This window comes from Ictalurus punctatus, chromosome 1 (assembly GCF_001660625.3).
Source record: "Ictalurus punctatus breed USDA103 chromosome 1, Coco_2.0, whole genome shotgun sequence".
In the NCBI taxonomy this organism is placed as follows: Eukaryota; Metazoa; Chordata; class Actinopteri; order Siluriformes; family Ictaluridae; genus Ictalurus; species Ictalurus punctatus.
This window is the reverse complement of record NC_030416.2, coordinates 27,470,622-27,494,067: the sequence shown is the minus strand read 5'-3', so window position 1 is coordinate 27,494,067 and position 23,446 is coordinate 27,470,622. Positions and strand designations below refer to the sequence as shown.

Below are 23,446 nucleotides of genomic sequence, written 5' to 3'. Positions count from 1 at the left end.
TATTCCCGATATAGAAACAGCACTTAAAATATGACCCCTTGACAAGACAAGTGAGAACGCCTTCTTTCATCTCTCGTGTGCCACTTCTGTTATATACAGATATAAAGAATATAGCAGGGGGGCTTTACTGGTTATTAAATGGATTTTGAGCTTGTTTTCTTCCAACTGATACAATTTTTGGGCAAAAAAAACAAAAACAAAACAAACAAAAAAAACAAAAAACAAGCCAAGTCCATTTTCAGTTCCATATAAAGGTACTATTAAGGGGAGAGTGATTATATTCTCCTTGAGGGAAAGCAGCCTTGTGCAAGACAATTAAAACGAATGTAAGTGTTAGCATTTAAAAAAAAAAAATTGTCTATATTCCCCGTATATATTCCCCTGAAGAAAAGGCTTTAATACTCGAGTACTGGCTCACAACCCTGCTACACTTTAACCTGAACACTGTCATCTTGGATAATATGAGGTAACGAAATGCACCAAAACCTGCTCTGAGATTACAATTAGGCTCGACACTAATGGTAACGATACAGAAGAAAAATGTGAACAATGCCTGCATTTAATGAGGTCATTCAAACCGTCTTCAGCCCATTTCATGAGGGAAAGTGGGAATTTAGGAAGCGCTCAAGTGTTTCCCTGTATAGTACCGTTTAATTGCTTTTTCTGAGATTGGCAAGAGGCTTGAGACGAAAGAGGTTTTTGAGTTGTCAAGGGGTGCTTTATACATGTTACACCAGTACAAAAGAGGTTCTCCCGTGTGTATGTACGTGTCTGTATGTATATGTATGTGTGTGTGTGTGTGTGTGTGTGCGCGTATGTGTGTTACAATAGTGTACATTTTCTCTGTAAGTGTCAACGACTATCCAGCTAGCAACACTGATTCACATGAGCTCTGAGGTAATCGGTTCCTGAAAACCTGGATCTAAGACTGCATCCAGAGTTACAGCTGGTCACGTTTTAGAGATTTTTATATCATATACAGTATATATAGATACTATTTTCTGAAAAGTATTACAACCAAAGTGGAGAGGGAGAGGCAGAGACCACGAGAGAGAGCGAGAGAGAGAGAGATAGGGACAGCGGTTGCTTCAGCAAGAATACACAGGCACATCAGAACACCCCTGAAAATGAGAGGTTTGTAACGTTCCTGATAGTAAAAATTATCTAGCTTTCCATGAGGCCATCTTTGTAACATGAACCAGTGAGCCAGTTCTGTATAGAAACATGCCTACTCTAACGAGTCGAGATAAAATGCACATTTAAAACCCAAAATCGATTCATGTCAATACATACCTTGCAGACAATGAATAATAAATTACACGGAACATAACACTCATGTAATTGGCACAACAGTTAAGATGATATCACCTTAGGAATTACTCAATAGCGCCCCCACCCCAACCCCCACCCCTTAGTGCCTGTAAATTGAAAAGCGAGATGTGGTATTGCATTAAATGATCTATGATGTTGGTCATAGTGTTTATCCTGATTCAGAGCTTTTCAAAATGTACATGACTACCAAAAAAACTACTTAATTGTTTTTTTTTTTAAATAAAAAAACCACAATTGCAACCTTTTTGGAAACCTAATAAAACCACAATACCATATTATTCTTCAACCGGACAACACAATGTATATTCAAACTAATTCTTCTATATCTAGTGGACATGAGCCATCCTTAACTGTTAGAAGTCTTCCCGACAAACTTTTTTCTTTTACAGAATCACGGACACTAATTAGAACAAAACTTTGGTTACCATCTTGCAGATTTTTAAAGAAATGCAAGAAATGTGGCTACATATTATTAAAAAAAAACACACACACACAAAACAACAACAACAACAACAACAACGACAACAAAAAACCCCACAAGCGGGGACACACAGACACACACTGTTACTTGAGCAATGGGAACGTGTACATTATCACACAACAGCAGCCTACGACAAACTATAAGGACAATGATTTGGTATGATACCTGGGGATCGATCATATCGCCCAGAGGTTTTATCCCTTCAGAGAGAATGCTACGCTATTGCTGTGGATATTGCTTGCTACATTGTCCGAGCACACACATGCACGCACACACACACGACGATTCGACTGTAGTAAAGCCGTGAAAGTCAGTGGAGGCGGGGGTTTGGAGGAGGGGTTAATCTCTTAAGTGTCTGTGAGTTTAACAGATAAATGTAAAGTATGTAATGATAAGATTATGACAAGCTTATCTTCGGGCGTTGGGATTCACATACTAATATCTGGTTTGGCAACGAGCATTTTATATTATTCGAAAACTGGCCCTGGAACAAAAAACACCAAGTCCATGAGTGCAAAGATGGCCTCGAAATATTCCCTGTGATCACGGGCCACCCTGGAAGCTTCACTCCAGCTTCAACACACACACACACATGCACACGAGCATACGCACGCACTCACGCACACAGGCCCGATTCTACCCACATCCAGCACCGCAGATGAAAGGCGAATATCCCGGAGAAGTTATATGGCACCATGAATCAAAACAAAATAACTTAAAGCTCTGGTCAGGACATAGAGAGGAAAAAGAAGCAACCGCTGCAAAGCCTCATGGGCAAGAGTGAGAAAACAGAGGGACACCAAACCTTTTTCCCCCTCTTCTTCTTTTTCTAAAATGACATGCCCTGTAATATTTCTGCTGCTGTATAACAACATCAGTGCCCAATGCAAGCCAGCGAATTTGGTTTCAATTCAGAAAGCGCTAATTTGGTAAAGTGAAGCGAGCGACGCCGTGTCACTTAGCTGCACGGTAGTTTGCTTCATTTTAGAAGGAACAGCAAAACTCGTTTTCTGAGCGACAAATCCAATACATATTGACGCATTAGAAGAGAAGGCTCATATAGTCCTAATATTAAAGGTTCGATGTCCCATTGAGCAACAGAGAAGGAAAGGAGAGTTAGAGGGAACAGAAAAGCCGGCACAAAATAAGGGAATAATGCCCTGGTCTCAAAGATAGGCAGAATTCTACACCTGTTTACAGCTATTTACACGGGTTTTCTATTTATACACCATAATGTGGTAGCACTTCTTCAAAGATTTTGGATCCCCCCCCTTCAAAACTCCCTAATCTTAAAAGCCAACTTAAAATCAAAATATACTTACTATAAGTCAACACAGCTAACAGAATATATAACACAAGTCATACACATAGAAAAATCTGAGGTATTTCTGGTTTGAGGTGGTCTGTGGTTCATGAACAATATCTCTCTTCTTCTTTTTTAATTATTTTTTTTTTAAGCTTTTTGTGTTTTGTCCTCTACAAATTTTTTTATTGTTTAGAGTTGCTCTCGTTCTTCTCGGAAGCCTCGTCGTTTTTCTTGACATTGCGTTGCATTTGAAAATGAATTTTACTGAGAAGTTGTGTGTGTAATGCAAAGAAGAAATGGAAAGGAAAAAAAAAATATTTCAGCTTTGAGTGAACACAGCAGCATTGTGGACATTCACTGTTATACTGTGGCAAACAGAAATGTGAATTCTTGCCACTTTTAAGACAAAAAAAACTATAACAGAAACGAACAAAAAAACAAGTTTCCTGGTTGTAGTTTTTCTCTCGAACGAATGCGTTTCAGTCACTCTTAATAAAAGACTGGGCTGAATGTCATGTCTATTGCGCCGTACGTCTAGTATCTACAATGTAGGACCCACAAGATCCGATTCTTAAAGTTGGTCCCTCTGAGATACCGATAATACGCAAAAGGGACACGGCTAAAACGTGCGAATCGACGAATAAAAAAAAAATCCTTCTTATCAACTGCTCAAGAGTCGCAAAAACAAGCCTTCGAAACGATCATGAGTCTGCTGTTTCGGTCAAGGTCCTCAAATCCGGGTATCTAATATGTGCGTGGACTTGGCAAAGAAAAACAAAACAAAACTGTTTTGACGGCCAATAGGGCCGGAACCCTCCGCAAGGTCTCTCTAAGCTACACACACACAGACACACACACATGTTCACCCACACACCCACGCTCTCATCATGGTTTTGCATGAACATTTTAGTGTTAAATTTCATTCTGGTTAAAACCGACCCTTCAACGGTTCTCCTTCTATTTGCTAGGGAAAAATGGCAGTCACCCATCCCCCCCCGAAACCCGACCCCACCCTGACCCAAACTGTTTACCTGAGAAATAATTCCGTACCAAATAAAACGCGTTGTTCCAAATCCTCGACTCGTCCGCTACCTCTAAACGCAAAGCCAATTTCTCGAACCTAAATTCTCATTTCCACGCGATAAAATTCTGAACCGACCCCCTCTTCACAGTCGCCAGCTTCAACAGCACAAAACCAAACGAAGGAAGAAAAATAAGCCCCCAAAAAAACCCACAAAAAACAAAACAAACAAAATAAACAATCCAGTTGTCTTCCACATTTTGTTGTGTTCTAGAGACACCCGTTAGTTCCGTAAAAGACACGTTTTCCGTAAAATTTGAATAGCACACAGAGAGGAAAAGTTCTTAAAAAAATCGGAAATAAAAAACCCTTGAGGAAGGTTAATGTAACAGTCATAAATGCTCCTCTCAGGTTTTGCAGCATTGTTGTATTTCCCAACATGGTGAACGGTTGCTTGATGTGTTGGTTGGTTTTGCCTCAGGCAATCCTGTCCAAAAGACAGAAAAATAGGAACATAAAGGAAAAAAAAAAACGGAAAAAACCACCACTGAACTGAAACGGTTGAGGTACCTGCATCTTGTCAGCATTCATAAGTCGGCACCTGAATGCGATTTGAGATGTCCTTATGCTGTTTTGTATTTTTTTTTAAAATTATTATTATTTTATTATTTTTTTTTAGCTTTTTTTTTAGCTTTTGTGTTTTCCTCTCTTGATAAAAATACAGTAGCGAAGTGTGCTGGTAGTATTGATCCGATCAGAATAATAATCATACTAAGAATAATAATAATGATAATTAATTTAAAAAACGTCAGGATAAAATAGCAGCTGCATTCATTGTTGTCTGAGATCCGCTGAGTCTGGAAAGACGAAGGTTGTTTCTGTCGCTTCGGGTTTCGCTTTTTTCAGAGTTCGCGTTCGACCCCCCCACCCCTCCCCCTCCCTCTGCTCGTTCTCAGATGCTGGACTCTTTGGGTGCTAAGTCCACGTTGGTGACGGAGGTGAGCACTGAGACGAGGCAGTCGGAGGCAGGGCCGCTGCTGAGGCGCCGGATCTGAGAGAGACGTTCCTCTACGCAGCCCGCTGAGAGACGAGCCTCAGCGTCGTGATCCCAGCATTCCTCTATCGTCTCACACAACTGCTCCAGACCCTGCATACACAAACACACACTCTGACTTTGATCAGCACAGAAGGTTTAAAAGTGCCTAAAGGGCAACGAGAATGAGAAATGGTATCGCTGGCTGAAAGAATCTATACTCGATCATATCGTCATGACACTTGTGATTTATACTTCTAATATCTATGTAACCATTAATCTACAGTCATGGAATGCTCACGTCCCACCATGCTCATTAGAGGAAGCGGAAGTGGACAAAATCTTACTAAAGCATGCAGGGAAGATCAAGGTCAAAGTTTGTGTTCCCCCCTGCAAACTATCAATGTGTCGTAACCGAAAATTCTTGCTTTTAGTTTTTTTTTTTTTTTTTTGGGGGGGGGGGGGGGGGGGGGGGGGGGGGGGGGGGGGATTTGCACTTTAGTGGAAGATTACAAAGACAAAAATGTGTAGATAAAACGTGCAGAATCGTGACCAAGGTCAAGCTCTAAGAAAGTCATAAATATCCATTTTGATTTCATTTCATATATATATATATAAAATAATTAGATAGTAATGAAGCTGCTTATTTATCTCGTTATCCAGAAAACTGCAAGGAAACCCGTGCAGACAGTAACCTGAGCTCGACCCAGGGACACTGGAGCCTTATTTTAGTAATCATGAAGTCATACTAACTTCTAAGTGGGGGAAAAGTCTTGTTTATAAGACAAGGCTCTTCTCCTTCTCTATACATTTCAAAATGACCTGGATGACAAACGCTTCAAAGACATGCTTACAGGATGTTTAAGCCAGCACTCCTTCAGCGCAGGCCTCATCTTTTTGTGGACGACGACATCCTGCAGGTCCTCCAGGGACGGGTGCTGTCCAATCTCCTCCTCAAAGGGCAGCATGTACTCGTCCACTGGACCTGTACAGACAACCGACAGCTCTGAGATGTTCAACAGAGTCCATCAACTTGGTCTTGGACTTTAATATAAAAATATAGTATTTAATTTATTGTCAGTATTATACACTTTACCTGGCTGCAACCACAGTAACTGCTATGTCCATATTTGGTATAAGCTAATCTGCTGAATTCTCAGTCATAACATGTTATGTTTACATTGAGACCATTTTTAAATTATTTATTGTTACTCCTTGGCACCTATCTTCTGACCTACCTGTTATATCAGACACTTCCACGATAAAACTGTGTACTGCTCGGCGCTACACTGTCACTTACTGTTCCTATTGTCCTGTTTTAGTAGTATTGCACCGTCCTGTGTTTTTAGCAGACGTCTGCATGTGCACTTTATGTAGAAATGTGTAGATCTTATTTAGTTCTGTGTCTAAATACACTAAATTATTTAGTGTGTCGTTTTATGCAGCACCGTTGTCCTGGAGGAATGCTGTACTGTACCAGCTGTATATGGTTGAAATGACAATAAAACCACTTGAACTTGAACACAGTAACGGACTATAACCAGAGTAGTGAGCGATGACCCCGAAGTCTGCTCACTAACATTAAGAACCTAAATCATAGCACGCTGAAAAATGTAGCTGACCCGAAGAGGAACCACTAGTCAAACTCCCACCAAGTTCCACTAATAAACGGAACAATCACAGTGACAAATGTAAAAACAACCGTAATATCAAGTCAAATATGATAAGGACTACATGCCCTGATTAACTGATTAACACTGTCCAATTTTTCAGCTTACATTAGCACTTTAACTGAATTCGAGTGAGTAAATAACAACAACAACAACAAAAAATCTGCTTTGTGACAGTTTCTTAGCTTAACTCTATTCATTAATAGCACTTGACACTCTTAAAGTCTCAGTGAAGCGCCTTGAAACGTGCAGCGTTTTTCGATGTGTTGGCGTAATCTCCACTGAAACAGGAAGTCAGGGCGGGGCATATCGAGTGGCTCCTCCTCCTTTTTAAATAGCCCGTAGTGTTTAGCTTACCTCACAGCCCGGGCTAAGCTGTACATGAGAGTTAAGACCATGGGCGTGAATGGATTCAAGCCATTTCCTTCTTAACCAACTTATAGCTGGAAAACTGAATAAAATGCTCGTTCAAACAGCCAAAGAGACCTTTACGACCCATGCTTGCTGATATAATTGCTCTCGCTCAACAACAGCAACTTTGGCAAGGTGATTTTTAAAAACAATAATGTTTGGGGCAGGACAATTCGGATTCTAGAGAGCATCTGATTGGAGGGAAAATCTGATGAGAAGCTAAAGCGCAGAATGACGTCATCAAGATTGTCGATCCGTATTGGTGGTAGAGAGAGACTGTACATTTTGAATGCGTACATCTTCTAAATGCGAATTTTGTCATTGTTTTAGAGCACACTAGCATATAAATAACCCTAAGGCTAACATATTCATATTAAAAGCTGTGAAACTTCAATTTTGAGTCCATGGGGATAATCAGGCACTGCTTGATTATCTGTTCATTTCCACATGGTATTCATTCGAAGGGGAAGTTGACAGAATGATTGGGTCTTAGTCCTCGGATGAGAAGCTGTGAGCGCTCACCATCAGCGGCTGTGCAGCGGGACACCAGCTCCCAGAGCACGAGTCCCATGGCATACATGTCTATCCTCAGAAACGCATCCCTCTGGAAGTTAATGGCTCCCTCCAGCACCTCGGGCGCCATGTACCGCCGCGTGCCAACCTAACAGCGGAATCAAACGGTTAACTTGTTCTAATACGTGAAACTACTGCACAATACTGTACTCCAGCTTTAATCATGTGCTGGTAGAAAATGCTGTGGTTATGTTTAAACATGACTGGGCATATTAAGCTACTGGACCCATGTTATACAACTGCTGTTAACGTTATGGAAGCTGCCCTGCTTCATTCAAATCTGGTGTGTTCTGGTTTTCCTTTCTTCTGATGAACACTTTCATACCTGGCCATGAGTGTCTCCTGGAGCTTTTCCAGGCTCAAACTTCACCGCCAACCCAAAGTCACCGATGACAGCAGTCAGATCATTCTTCAGCATCACGTTTTTACTCTTGAAGTCCCTGGAAATTAGCATGAGCATGAGTTAAGCTTGAATGAGCTGAAATGAACAGCTTGATGTTCGATGAGCTAGGAAAACCCATCAGATGTCATTTCATCTGAAAAATCTGGAGAAATTGGATTTCTTATAGTTCTGAACATACTTTAAGACACCATAAATATAGTTCAAGATCATACTGGGTAAGGAGCAAGTTTAACTAACGCAGTGGTAAAAACAGTCAGTCTACCTAGATATAATGGAAATGATAATGAGTATTTATTGGTCACATATACTTTACAGAACAATGAAATTCTTTTCTTCGCATATCTTCGCATGTCCCTGGGGACAGAGCGCAGGGTCGGCCATTATACAGCACCCCTGGAGCAGAGAGGGTAAAGGGCCCTGCTCAAGGTTCCAACAGTGGCAGCTTGGCAGTGCTGGGGCTTGAACCCCCAACCTTCCGATCAGTAACCCAGAACCTTAACCGCTAAGCCACCACTGCCCCCTAATCTTAAACCTTGCTAGCTAAGTGTGATTTCCTCACACGTCGTTGATCAAGTTGTTAGATGCCATAGAGAAAAGGACACAGTCTAGTCAGTTCAGTTTCCAGTAATCGGATACCAGCTGTTAAAATGCCTGCGATACCGCGTGCACCACAGCTGGACTGACATCTTTAAACGCAACCATCTCTCTTTTTACTTTTGAAGGTTATGAGAATTTTAACGTGTTATAACTGTACCTCTGGCTTAAATATGTGCAAAAGAAAACACGGAAAACAAGTCGTTTTCAGAACATTAATGGCAAAAAGCAGAAAATGTACAAATTTCAGTACGTAAAGTCTTTTCCCAGACTGCCCCACAAATGACTGTTCTCACATTCAGGTTAAGCAGGCCCCTTCACACAATGACTATGTTCAAATGCACATGAATATTCTGATATTAATCGGAATTTGGCGATAAATTCCGTGTAAACCCCGCATTCCGATTACCTGATTCAGATTAAGACAATATTCTGATTCCCACCCCTGAAATTTGTTGCATGCAAACACCTTACTCAGAAAATCCACTGAAAGGAGATATATGTGCATGCTCAGTCCACAAGGAATTGTGGGTGATAACACATGCTTAGATGTAGGCTCGGTATTTGAACAGCAACTCAGGCATACTTACAACAACCATGTATTCAGGTTCAATATTCTGATGCGTGTAAGCATATAAACATTATATTCAGAATACGGCTGCAAGCAGAATATAGACCTCAATACAGAATTTGACAGAAATGTAAACGCAGTCAACAGGGCTGTTTATTGCGACCAATTTGGCGATTCAATTCTTACTGATATGATTTCGATTCGGTTCTATTTCGATTAGTTATCAATATTTCATTTAAAATGTTAGTTTTGCAGACATGGAATCCATGTTTTAATATAAATGCTGGTAACTAAAACCCTTCTATTTAGCTATATTACTGAAATACACATTTACATTAACAAAAGGGCCCACACAATTATGTTTAATGACTTTTTACTTTTACTTTGAGTAACAAACATTGTAACAAGAAATCATAAATATGTGCACACAAAGTAAGCACAAATTGCACATTACCGTAAAAAAAAAGATAATGAAAACGTTGTAAATGTGCAACAGAAAAATTTATGAACAACTTGAAACATGTTTAAGAAATAAAACAGTTTTTAAAATTCAAAACATGAAAGATGGCGACATCTTCAGGACGAGAGGTGAACTACAAGAAATATTCACATCCTCTCATGTAAAGCATTAAGAATCGATTCGGGGATTTCCCGATATCAATATCGTTTCGTTAACTTGAGAATCGATTAAACATCGGAGAATCTAGATTTTTTTTTTTTACCTGGCCCTAATAGTCAACAGTGTGTTAAATCTTGTACATATTAATAAGAACAAATGATCCTGACAAGACCTGCTTTTTACACCTGCGCTCTTTTGTCTTACCTGTGAGCGATAGCAGGTTTGGGGCCTTCTCCTTTGTACCGTGGTACATCTTCATGAAGGTAGGCCAGGCCACACGCCATAGTTTCAGCAATGTGACATAACTCATTCCAGCTTACAACGCTGCCCTTCAGATAATCAGTCAGAGAACCCTGTAGAATAGAGAACATCTGACAGCTCAGCACAACTTCAACTTATAATGCTTAACTCAGTAAAGCATGAATAAAAATGTTAGAGACACCTTTACGGAAAATGGCACAGCACTTGAGTGTAACAAGTCCAAAACATAAGTCCTCCACTTAAACATTTGATTTGTCTCTCCATCTCATTTCCCCCGAAATTAAAAGTGCCAGCAGTTTCTAATGTGTGTGTTTGGATAATAGCAAAAAAAACAAACAAACAAAAAAAAACCTACTTTAGATGAACGTTGTTTCAAAAGCTGAAAATTTATCCAGAACTCTAAACTGAAACGTCAAAGCTCTTACCATTTACCTGTTTATTGTTCAAGCCTTTCAGCAAGACAAAAGGTTTTTAAAACATCAAACGTAACTGCAGCTCCTCACAATTTCATACACCACCACTACACAAACAGGTAAATCACTAAAACAATTTGCCTAGAGAAAAATCTGCTATCAAAGTGAATAAAACCGTATCAGAGAGTCCACGACGGCATATTTCCAGGTTCCAGTTATGAGAGTAAACAACACGAAACCTGTACATGTTTTTAATACTGCTACGTTTTAAGCAGTCACCAGTGCATACATGCATTTTGGACTTGACCTCTGACCTTTTCATGGAACTCGGTAATGAGCCACAGCTCCATTTCCAGGCTGGTCCCGCGTTTCTCAGCAGCAATGTAACGCAGCAAGTTCTCATGCTTCATCCCTGGCGTGGTGAACATATCTCGCTCGTTCTGCCACGACTGCTTGTCCTGAAGAACAGAAAAATAAACAACGACACAAGCATTAACTAATGAAATGAATGAACAAGAGACGTAAAGAAGAAAACGACGGAGTGCGCTGCAATAGGAAAATAATCAACAACGGGGTGGTGTGATGTGGCCTAAGGTGAAGTGGAGGTTTTTTTCCCTACAACTTCTTGTCCTGAGGTGTTTAATTCCTCTCATAGCACAGCAACTTTGACAACGATTATGTTTTATGTGTTTGTAGTTATACGTAATGAAACAAGTTAGTTCTTATTATAAACAGCAATTCCTTCACCAGCCTCAAAATCCTCCATCGTAAAATCCTAAAGCTCCAGCTTTACCTGACTGCAACAAAGCGCCGACAATGGAGACTCCTTCCAAAAAATGTCACATAATCATCTCCTCACTGACTGAAAACATCACCATATCAACGATTAAATATTTTCACTGTTAATAATGTAACAAGTCGTTTAAAATCAAGTCTTTTTCATTAGCTTTATTTTTATGTTGGGAATCCACCGAACAACTCCCTGTGATCGAGCTGTTGCTATAGAAACAACAAAACGAGTGCATTAAGGATAAACCTGTGATTAACCTGGCAGCCAGCACCATTATCAGAAAAATCAACAACATTTCCTGATCTGCTCGTCTGGAGAAATCAGCAGCGATGTGGTCATTAGTGTACAGTGCTGTCTGCGGGCCACTTTTGTTGTTGTTGTTGGCAGGTTGAAACCTTTGGAACATAATTAACGTTTCCTGCAGAACAGCAGAAAGAAAGCATAAGAACAAACCTGAACGGGGAAGATCTTCACAGCCACGTATTCATTCATCATCTGGGCTTTCCACACACAACCGAATCTCCCTCTAGCCTTAATCTCCAACAACTGCAGGGGTTTCAGCCCTATCAGAGGAGACGGGGGGGCTGGACCTGGATCCTGAGCAAAGACAATAACACAGAACAGACTGAACACACTGTGATCGCCATTTAATTACAAGGATGAACAAAGTTTGTTGATGCATGTGTTCTAATAGAAAAAAACTTTTTCAGTATTTTTTTTTATACAGGGTGTCCCAAAAGTCTCCATACATAGGGGAAATTAACACTTTTAGCAAAATGTCTTCAAAATGTCTCTCATTAGTGTGTGTGTGTGTGTGTGTGTGTGTGTGTGTGTGTGTATATATATATATATATATATATATATATATATATATATATATATATATATATATATATTTCTTCAAATATCCTTTAAGAACGCCTTTGACAGAAGAAGAATGTATTGAAATCATTCTCATGACTGGATCAGGAAGCTGTTGCAAGGTTGTGATGGACTTTAACAGGAAACATGGCAAGCACATCATACATGACACTGCTGCCAAACTTATTAACAAATTCAAAAAGACTGGAAGTGCTGCGGACCGACCGAGAAGCACACGTCCACGAACACCCACCGACGAAGGCACAACCAACGTGGAGCTTAGAAACATAGTCCCCCTGAATGGAGACTTTTAGGACACACTGTATAAGAATTCCTTGCTGATTTCCTTATCATCATCATCATCGCAGTGCTGTGAGTTAGGGCTGGGCAAAAGGACAAAAATATCACATCACGACACTTGAGGACATTTCTACGATGCGCATCATAATATAAAACAAACTATCCGAAAAAACAACATTAAGGTAAACAAACAAACAAAAACGTTAAACTGAGTGTGATGATACTTTTCTTTAATGCCTACAAAGAAAAAGAATATCAACTCAGCAGTATCCATTCAGTACTGTTTCATTTGTAATTATTTAACCTGTAATTAATTTAAAAAAATATAATATAAAAATATATCACCATACCAACGATATCTCAGAAAAGTGTATCACGTAATCATTGATCATGATATCGATATTATATCACCCAGCCCTGCTGTGAGTATGATTTACAAATTATTTATGATTACTAACTAAATTAGCACTGTAAACTATTGAACCACAAACTGGAGTTGCCTATGGCAAAACAACCACTAGATGGCGACAGACATTTTGAAAAATACAGAACTGAGACTGTATAGATGGACACTAAATTAGGGACAGAAGGAGAGGCAGAGGGGGGTGGGGGGTGAGGGGGTAAGTCATTATCAAATACCAAGGTAGAATTGGAATAAACTAATAATACAGTCACACGGCGTATACGTGGAAAGCATCAAAGGATGAATGAACATGGGGAAAAATAAAGAGTCCTACTGTGGGGGAAAACAATAAATAATAACATTATGGTTTGGAGTAAACCGATAGAAAGTGGGGTGTAACCTCGTTGATATCGACGTGGCCGTAGGGCGGCTTGCGGTGGCGGTACATCCAGACGGCCAGCAGCAGAGCCATGGACAGCATGGTGATTGGCAGCAGGGAGTACACCAATACGTTGAGCAGAGAGAGTGCAGCAGGAGGGGGCTCGATCACTGAGACAGCAGCAAACACACAACACCATGTTACAGGTGAGAGACACAGATACCAAGAGAGACAGCTAATTCTACAGATAATCCCACAGAGGCAGCAGCATGTCAGCAAGGGGCTGATAAATCAAACTTCCCCTTGTTAAACTGCAGTGGACATTGTTGTCTCTAAAGGAGGGGGGGAATCAAAGCATGATATGGATTTATCTGCATCTCCCAGTTCTTGTCTGGACACAGAAGGTCTCACCGTTCACCGAGTTTCCAATCTAAAAGACGTCACGGTGAGACCACTTAGGAGACGAGACTCTCTTTAAACTCAGACTTAAACGGTTGCGAAAGATGTACAGGGGGAACTCAGCTACAATTTAATATGTGTAATATACAAACATGCAAACAGGTCACAGGCGAAAAATCGATACCGAGGTTCAAAACCAAGCTGAACGCAAACATGACCTTTCAGTATGTTGTTAGTTATGTTGTCGGGACATATCGAGCATGATACATCAGTATGAGTCACATAAAGGGCAACATTCTTCCTTTTCCATAATCTCCCATCAAAATACAGTGACTTTTGCATGTCAAATGTTAATCATATCGAACCAACTAATAAGATCATGTGTTTCAACTGCCCCTCGCACCACTGCAGTTCTCGAGAAGAAAACATTGAGCTGCTTCACGTTACAGAAAGAATGCGTTATTTATATTACCTTTATGTAATGCATGTACGCATGTCAATATATGCCTTATACAATACTTACATGAACTACATACTCCCTACCTAGATTTATACCAGACAAATACTATTATACTTCATTCTTAAACACTATCATACGATTTAGACGATCAGAAAAACCCCACAAAGAAAAGCATGTCGTCTTCTGAGAAATGATACAATTCCTGTGCCCGAGTCCACTGCTGCTATATACTCAGTCCTTGTTTCCACTGATTTAATGAGCTCATTTTCAAACTAACGTGTCGTAATAAGTACATATTAAACACAAGGGATCTAAAGATGTGTTTGCGCTGTTAAAAAAAATAATAAATGCGGAATAAATAAACAGGGCTTCCCAGCGGTGCAGGATCGTTTGCTCACCTGGTCCGCTCACGTCTGGCAGGTGTGTGAACCTCTCGTTGCAGAAGCTGCCCTCACAGCAGCAGAAGAACACCTGTGGGTTCTCCTCTGTGGCCACACACTCTTGCCTGGGGTTGAGAAAGAAAATAGAGAAGAGTTACAACACCTTTCTTTTTGATCAAGAGAATGGCTCTGGTGCAAAGTTCATCGAGGGCAGAATTTGAGCTCGGAGCGTGTGGTACTGTTCACGGTAATAAATAAATAAATAAATAAATAAATAAAAGCATCAGAAGTCATCCCTGGAGGTTTTGCTACTGCAATGAGAACAGAGTGTGAACCAACCGCTTTTCCCATTTGCAGAAATTGTAAAGTGATGCTTTTGGATAAGGGGTGTCAAACACGGCCTGCGCACCAGGAGCGTCCCGATAAAGGTTCAAAATCTGGCTAACCAAATTTATGTTTGAAATTAAAACCATGAATAAAATTAAAGAGTCTGAAAAATGTTTGCATGTTCTCCCCGTGCTGTAGGGGTTTCCTCCGGGTAATCCTTCCCCCAGTCCAAAGACATTCACGGTAGGCTGATTGGCATGTCCAAAGTGTCCATAGTGTGCATATGTGATGGACTGACATCCTGTCCAGGGTGTAACCCGCCTTGTGCCCCATGCTCCCTGGGATCGGCTTCAGGTTTCCCGTGAACCTGAAGGACAAGCGGTATAGAAAATGGACGGATGGACCCTGAAAAAGGAGCTAGTCTCTGTCTTTCCACTAGGGGGCGAAATAGAGGCGTAAACGAATGGTTGTAAACACAGCTACTGACAAATTGGTCTAATCGTTAGCAATTCTTTATTAGTGACCGAAACATGACGTTGTTTCCATGTCTCTTTCCATAACTACTTAATTAGGAGTCTCACAACAATGGGGGTGAATACTTTGCAGGTTATACTTTGCAGGTTTTGTATTTGTAACTAATTTAGCAAACTATATTGATTTTCAATATTATGGTCTATTTCATGAAGATTCATTACCCATTTCGTTCCAGGTAGTAACACTACAAAAAAATGTGGAAAGTTCAAGAAATTGGTAGTGAACACTTATGCTAATAATTTTGCAATATCGCACTATCAAGAGCACAATAAACGTTCTGTTTATTGTTTGCTCCACTAGCGGAAAGAGATCCCGAAGAAGCCACGCTCACCTTATAGCACTTCGGCGGACAAGCTAGCTTACACCGATTTGTACGTTCCCACTCAAGATGCTTCCGGTCCAATCTTTTTCCTTTTCATCTTCAACTGACAAGCTTTCCTATATTAAGCCAAAAGTTATATTCCTGAAAAGTATCCTTTACAATGTCCACCAATGATGTCACAAACACTACTGTAGTAATCGTGAACACAGACGAGTGGCATGATGCACGTGGTGAAACATCCAAGAGCGGTTATAATAAATATAGGCACTCTCGGAACTCCGCTCAACTAATCAATCAAATTCCTGGACTGGAACTAACTGTTGTATAAAGGAACATATTTAAGAATTGTTGACGTATAATTGTTCCACTAAACTGATTTTACTGGTCCAGCCCGCTTGGACTAACTAGAATATAGCCTACTGCTTAAAATGAGCGTGATTGGGGTGCACAAAACTGAACTTCCACACCAACTCCCAGCATCCCCTTGTTTCACAGAGGAAAGAAAAACCATGCCATCTAACCACGAATGACAAAGTGCCAGGAGATGGAGAGATCTAGCACTGGTGTGATAATTCTGCTGATGAAGCACAACCTGACTAACGCTCAGTCAGCACTCGGGCCGTTATTCCGCACCACCCTCTCGGTCAAACCAGGGCCAAGCGCAAGCTCAACAAGAAGAGTGATCACCCCTCAGAGGGCTGAGCCAGTGCTACTGGGAAATGCTGAGCAACATCAAATCTGTGAACCCACTGACCTGACAACCTTACAGTGATAAAAATGCTCCGAGAGGGAGACAATATGATCGGATGCTGATATGACACGATAGGAAATGATAGCAATATCGCAATAAACTATGACGGGTCTTTCTGAGAGCATCATCGCTGTTTTTTAACACGAGGTAACTAGACTCTTTCTCACAGCATAAAGTAGCTGATTGGATGTTAAAATATATTTTTGTACCCATCCTTATCCACAGTGGTAAACACTTGATTTCTGTCGTCCTGGAGGAAAATAATCAGTGACGAGGTGGTGTGATGGGGCCTGACACAAACACGATTTACTGTTACTCGAGATATAACGGTGTGACAATTTTATATCACGATTATATTCACCAAAGCTATCACGGTTATCTGTATTATCACGGAATTGTTACAATGTGTTGAAAATGTACAAAAAGGTTTTACATTTGACTATAAAGTGATGGACAGTTGTCACTAGGCTTGCTGCGATCATTTCGTTCAGTTAGAGAACACAGCGGAAGGCAGTGACGGCACTCGAGAGAAATTCCAACCTTCCAAGTGTGGTCATATTTTGGTCACATTTGATAAAAATGCTGAGGGAAACTTAATAGACGATGGTAACATTGTCTGCAGAACTTGCCAGAAGAAAGATGCTGTAAAAGAGGGCCTTGATGCTTCACTGGCGCTTTTTTCCCCCTCTTTTTCACCGTTGACTGATTGGGCGATCTTGCAGATTAATCTGCACTGATAACCGATTGCTGGAATGATTGATTAATCTGAAAAACTATCCCCACAGATAGTTTTTCCCGGTTGCGTTTGTTCCGGGAGCGGCTCAGAAGGGTCCGCTGTCATTATACAGTACGAGAGCGCCCTCTAGAGGCGAAATAAAAACTAACACAAATTTTGTTGTGATATTTGAAGTGTTTTTTTTTTAATTATTATTTGTAATTTGGAGTGTTACTTTTTGGTTCAGTTTGGATGTATATAGTTATTTACTTTAATATTCATTAGTAGTTAATATATGAATATTTATATATTTTTCATTTTTAAAAAAGTACATTAGATTTTCATGGTATAGTCAGTAGTGTTCATTTTTGTAATAAAGTTCAGCAATATTCTACTTTGAGTGTTATGTTTTCATTCAGTATCAATTTTACAGTTGCATCTAATGTTATAGAACTTCTGGACAATTCGTGTTATCACTTAAAACAGTTTAAAATAGTTATTCCATAATCAGATTACTATTTAACTATTTTTTTTAATTAAAAATATTTTTTTAAATCCTCTGTCCTAAATCCTTCTGCCATGGCGGAAAACTTTTGACTGTTACAAAGTGCTGACACTGGATACTCCGTCAGTCAGTGATAAAGAAATCTCCTGAATACTAACCCTTTTTAAAAATCCTTTTATTTTTTAGGCTTAGATTATGTGGCACATCAGCCATACAAGTCCCTTTGAATTTGCTCTTACTATAGAAACAATAGTATATTTGAATGAGAGCATTCAAATCTGTAATTTTGCCCTTCAGCCGGCACGGTCACAGCTGCTGTATAGAAAATTAATCAATACCTTTTGACCAATCAGAGTTGAGAAGCACTGTGATATAAAGTGTTAATCAATTCAAACCTCTCACATTTTTAACCTATTGTACCAGTTAACAATGCAGAATTCCAGAGAGCCAGGGGGAAAGAGGTGATGTATTGTACAACCCCCCCACCACACACACACACACAGCCCTTTAACAGTCAGCTGCAGAGCTATTCCTGTTTCTACTTCTTTTTTTTTTTTAACATCAGATATAATTACTGGAGCCTTATCTACTCTAAAGGTTAAACAGCAAACCGCAAACCCGATAATCATGATACATATGCATTGTGAAAACGTCCTCATTTACTACATCATTTGTTATCGTATAAAAGCTAGTTTCAATAGAAGAGCAGGTGCAGCAAAATATAATAAGGACAGTGTGGGTAATTACAGAACAGCAGGAGAGACAAGAAGTCAAAGTAGATTTAAGAATCAGCTAAATGTTTAAAGCTAAACAGACCAAATGGCTGATTAGGTTCACTACTTACTAGGGGTGTAACAATACACGCCGGTCACAATTCGATTCACCACACCGGATTCTTGATTTCAATTTTAGTCAGTTCTAAGAATATTTTAACAAAGAAAAATGATGACTGGAAAGACTCTGAATCATAAACAATGCAAAGCAATGTGCATTTTTGTTGGTATGAACACTAAAGGATGGGGGTTCAAATCCCGCCTCCGCCCTGTATTCGGATTGTGCCCTGCGATGGGCTCGCACCCCATGCAGTGTCCCCCCCGCCTCGAGTTCCCTGGGATAGGCTCCAGGCTCCCCGCGAAAAAACAGATGGATGGATGGAAAATGGCTCGGAACAAAGGTTATTTTGTAAACAAAATATACTACAGGTTCACCATATCTTAAAATAGATACGTTTATAAATTCTCCCAAAATGTTTGTTTGACCAAATAAAGTGTCTGATTTGGAGATAAAATAAAGCATAATGAGCTCCGTAGCAGATATAGCGCTCCAAAGTCGACTAAAATGCCCGTTTTTATGATGCCTTTGGTGTTGTTCGAAATAGAGATCGACTTTAACAGATCTTTTTTAAAAATCCAATTATCCGAATAATGTAATGTTAACTATTATGATCTGCAAAACAGCAGTCAAGTAATTAAATTAACAGCTCTAGGCAAGCATCCTGCAAATATAAAAAAGTTTAAAGATGCTACACAATCATTTTAGTGAAAACAGACAGAACACAGAAAGGCAGAGGGCCTGTATTCTGTCACAGTTGTTTTGCTGTACCCTGCATATTGAACGGGAAGTTGTGTTTTCAGGCGGTGTATCAAACCTGTCGTGGACGAGTGCTTGGGCACCGTACCCTCTCTTAAAATTTCTGCTGAACAAACACTGCAGATGGCAAATTTGATGTCCTTACCAGAAAGTTTGAAGTATTTCCAAACCACTGACATGATCGCCCTTTGCCGGGTGGCGCCGTGATGAACGTCAGCTAGATCAAGAGTGAAATCTGAGCGCTGAGAGGCGGGGTGGCATATATTTTCGGCCTTTTTTCCTCTTTCGGCCAAAAACCCGGCCGAAATTTCGGTGCATCCCTAGTTGATGCCCCAGCAACAGCACCTGGTGTTCAGTGAATATAAGTCTAAGTCACTCTAACCTACAGGAAGAGAGGAGTGCAAATGTTGATGTGGGCAGTGAGAACAGCGAGTTTCTACAGCGTGACCCTGCACAACATCTCCACACCCAGACCGATGCCCTGACAGACCAAATGGCCTGGGATTGCTGAAGTAATCTTTTTTTCAACAGCACTTTGTGTGACTGGCCCACTTGCTGCGTAATGCAACTGCGAGGAAAGTGTTTTGCCAATGCTCCCATCGTGAGAAGCAAAACATACTAGTGTTCAGCGCTATGATGAAATGTTTCATCGTTACGTGATAAACCTGACCATAAACAAGTCAAACATGCATTCAGCGGCACTTTAACGCAATAATTTCCGCAGATGCAGGCTCGCAGTGGATTTCTATTTAATAGACCATCAGCATCCTTATGCTCGCAGTGTGCATCGAGGGAAAAGCAGCAACCTTCTGGCTCCCAAGACATTTATTAGAAGTTCATTTCCACTGCCACTTGAAATCTTGTGCCTTTTATGGCTACATATGATTTCTCAAGCCTTTGTATATGCTATTGTTGGTATGACACCACAACCCAGGAGTCAAAAACTATTCCATTAAGCACCAAGACTAAAACAATACCATCCATACATTACAGAAAATAACTACAATTTTTTTACCACGGCACTTCCTTCCAACTGCAAGATTTATATTAATGAGCTAGTTCCAACAGGTTCTAGTACCTACAGTTTCTATAGTAACAACCGAGACAGGGACCTTTACAGTGGATGTGCCACAAAAAGTGTATAAAACACTGATACGGTGAAGTTGGAAGGAGTCTCCACTGTCAGTGCGTTGTAACAGTTTTCTGACATGGGAAAGTCTTCAGGAGAGAGGGCCTTGTGTTTCTTGGTAGCGTGACAAAATTCATTGTCTTATTAACATCAAAAAGAGAGAGAGAGACAGAGAGAGAGACAGAGAGAAGGACAGAGAGAGACAGAGAGAAGGATAGAGAAAGGGACAGAGAGAGACAGAGAGAAAGGGACAGTGAGAGGGACAGTGAAAGACAGAGACACACAGACAGAGAGAGACACAGAGAGAGAGAGCGAGACCGAGAGACAGAGAGAGAGAGAGAGCGAGAGCGAGAGAGAGCCACAGAGAGAGAGAGAGACACACAGAAAGAAAGAGACAGAGAGAGAGAGAGAGGCTGGTAAGGGAACTACTGTTTATAACAAATGATATAGCATCTATAAACAGCTATATTCCACGATAAAAGCAACTATAAATGGTTACAAATGACAAAGCGTTGTTGTTCACGTAATAAACAGGTAGTCGTGAAATTGCCGTGGCATCGGAGGTGTTATTCTCCTACAACATGTCACAAAGGGTTATATTCCTTATTTAATAACTAGTGATGCCTCAAAACAATATTCTTGGGCAAAACAGAAATTCATGACACACTGGGCTGAATAAAAGAAAAACAGAACCTGAAAACGGGACCTGGTTGTTCTTTTAAATCAGATAAACGTATTTTAAACCTCTACAAAGCTACTAAATACCAGTCCAGCAGCGCAAACAAAACACGCATGAATATAAAAACACACACACACACACACACACACACACACACACACACACACACACCACAGATGGGTGGTCAAAGTTTAAATTACAACTACAATGCTTTTCTTCTGCTCTATGCAATTAAAATTAGCCTAACTGCAGAGGATCCTGCGATCTAGCAACCCGTACGACACGGAACAACACGCTAGCACTGTCTCAATGAACACGAACCAAACACCATACATGTTCTCAGTCAAACTTCTTTAAAATAAAAAAAAAAAAAAAAAAAAAAAAAAAAAAAAAAAAAAACCCTTAACGTGTCATTTTTGATCGTTTCCAGCTCAAGGTGGTTCTTGCTATTTATCGAAAACTCTGACCGGATGGATGAATTTGATTGGTCTGGAAACGATGGTGTCAGTATGAGAACAAAACTCACATAAACACAACACTGCTACAACATTAACATTCTCTCGTAATGACACACAATTACATGGCAGCTACAACCAAACAGACCTTACATTTACATTGACATGTATTCATTTAGCGGACGCTTTTATCCAAAGCGACTTACAATGAGGAAATACAAGCAAAGCGATATATCAAGCGGAGAACAATACAAGTAGTGCTACCATACAAGATCTTTAATTGAGTTCTAGAAAAGCAAAGTGCGCACAGTAGAGGTGTAAGACCCAGAGCAAGGTTTTTTTTTTTAAAGGATAATGTGTGGTTGGTGTTTTAGGGGTTAGTTACGTGCTCATGGAAGAGGTGGGGCTTTTGCTGTTTTTTTTGAAGATGGTGAGAGACTCTGTGGTCCAGATTGAGGGTGGAAGTTCATTCCACCACTGAGGGACAGATAGTGTGAAGCTTCTGGTAAGGGACCTTGAGCCACGCCACCTTAGTAGTAAGATAACTAGTATCAACAGTGGTACCTTTATAAAAGGGCTGGACAATATGATAATATAATATTAATATTGTGATAGATTAGGTCACAATACATTTTTTAGATATCTAATTTTTAAGACTCTGATTTGATGTTAAAACTGTAGTCCAGTGCTCTCTAACCACCTTCCCTGAGATCTACCTTCCTGCAGATTTCATCTCCAACCAAAATCTAACACATCTGTTTTAGATATTTACTTATACTATGCACTAAAAGTATGTACTCTTTTTGTGAAGTAAAACTATATACTTTTAAGCATGCAGCAAAAGAGTATGTAAGTAAGTACTGCGACATAACAGAAGAGAACGTTGTTGCTTAGTTACGCACGCCATCACCGTAAACAAACCCCTCGGTGCATTTCGGCTTTTCTTCATTCCTTAATCCCTTATACGAGTTAATCTATATCACTGAATTTAGAATTCGGTTGAGTTATTTTGATTTATTAAGATTTAGATTACACTTAAATACCGAAGATGCGTCACCAAAGTTACGCTCATCCGTCACGTTTGCAGGTTGAATTCGGTGAAGCGATCGGTCTTAAAACTCCTCCTCCATCATGCATGGAGTTGTGGGTAGTATACACTGAAAAAAAGTGTCCACAGATCTACCGGTAGACCATCTGGGTGCCTACGGGATACTCATGTACATTTACAGCATTTGGCAGACGCTCTTATCCAGAGCGGCTTACATTTCTCTAACTTATACATCTGAGCAGTTGAGGGTTAAGGCCTTGCTCGAGGGCCCGGCAGTGGCTGCTTGGCAGTGCAAGGATTTGAACTCACGACCTTCTGATTAGTAGCCCAACGTCTTAACCACTGAGCTCCCACTGACCACATTTCAACATACTACCATTTGGGACACAATAATCCTAATCTCGGATACTATTTAGGATGAATTATAGGTGAATTAGGATGCAGCAAATGATTAGATGGTCAGGTGAGCACGATTATGGTTCACGAAGGAATCTTCACGTAGGTAGATCTCCAGGAAGAGGGTTGCCGACCGCTGTTTTACATCTTTCCACCCCACTTTTCATTGTTAAACCCTTTCTTACTGTAGAGATTAAAAAGAAGTATTATTCTTATTATTCGTGGGAGGATGTGGCTCAGGTGGTGGAGCGGGTTGTCCGCTAATCGTATTGTTGGCGGTTCGATTCCCGGCCCACATGGCTCCACGTACCGAAGTGTCCTTGGGGAAGGCACTG

General features: G+C 40.3%; 1 protein-coding gene across 2 annotated transcripts in view; it reads right to left on the bottom strand.

The window, feature by feature from the left end:
• Positions 1-23,446, bottom strand: part of acvr2ba (activin A receptor type 2Ba) — a 76,107-nt gene that overhangs the window by 582 nt on the left and 52,079 nt on the right. For both annotated transcript variants that reach the window (XM_017478963.3, XM_017478976.2), the window contains exons 3-11: positions 14,679-14,785; positions 13,443-13,591; positions 11,932-12,075; positions 11,003-11,146; positions 10,219-10,367; positions 8,153-8,267; positions 7,777-7,915; positions 6,028-6,158; positions 1-5,287 (exon numbers count right to left, since the gene is read on the bottom strand). The exon at positions 1-5,287 is cut by the window's left edge and continues 582 nt beyond it. In XM_017478963.3, coding sequence (XP_017334452.1) covers positions 5,093-5,287; positions 6,028-6,158; positions 7,777-7,915; positions 8,153-8,267; positions 10,219-10,367; positions 11,003-11,146; positions 11,932-12,075; positions 13,443-13,591; positions 14,679-14,785 — 1,273 coding nt within the window. In that variant the 3' untranslated portion in view covers positions 1-5,092. The remainder of the gene's footprint in view (positions 5,288-6,027; positions 6,159-7,776; positions 7,916-8,152; positions 8,268-10,218; positions 10,368-11,002; positions 11,147-11,931; positions 12,076-13,442; positions 13,592-14,678; positions 14,786-23,446) is intronic.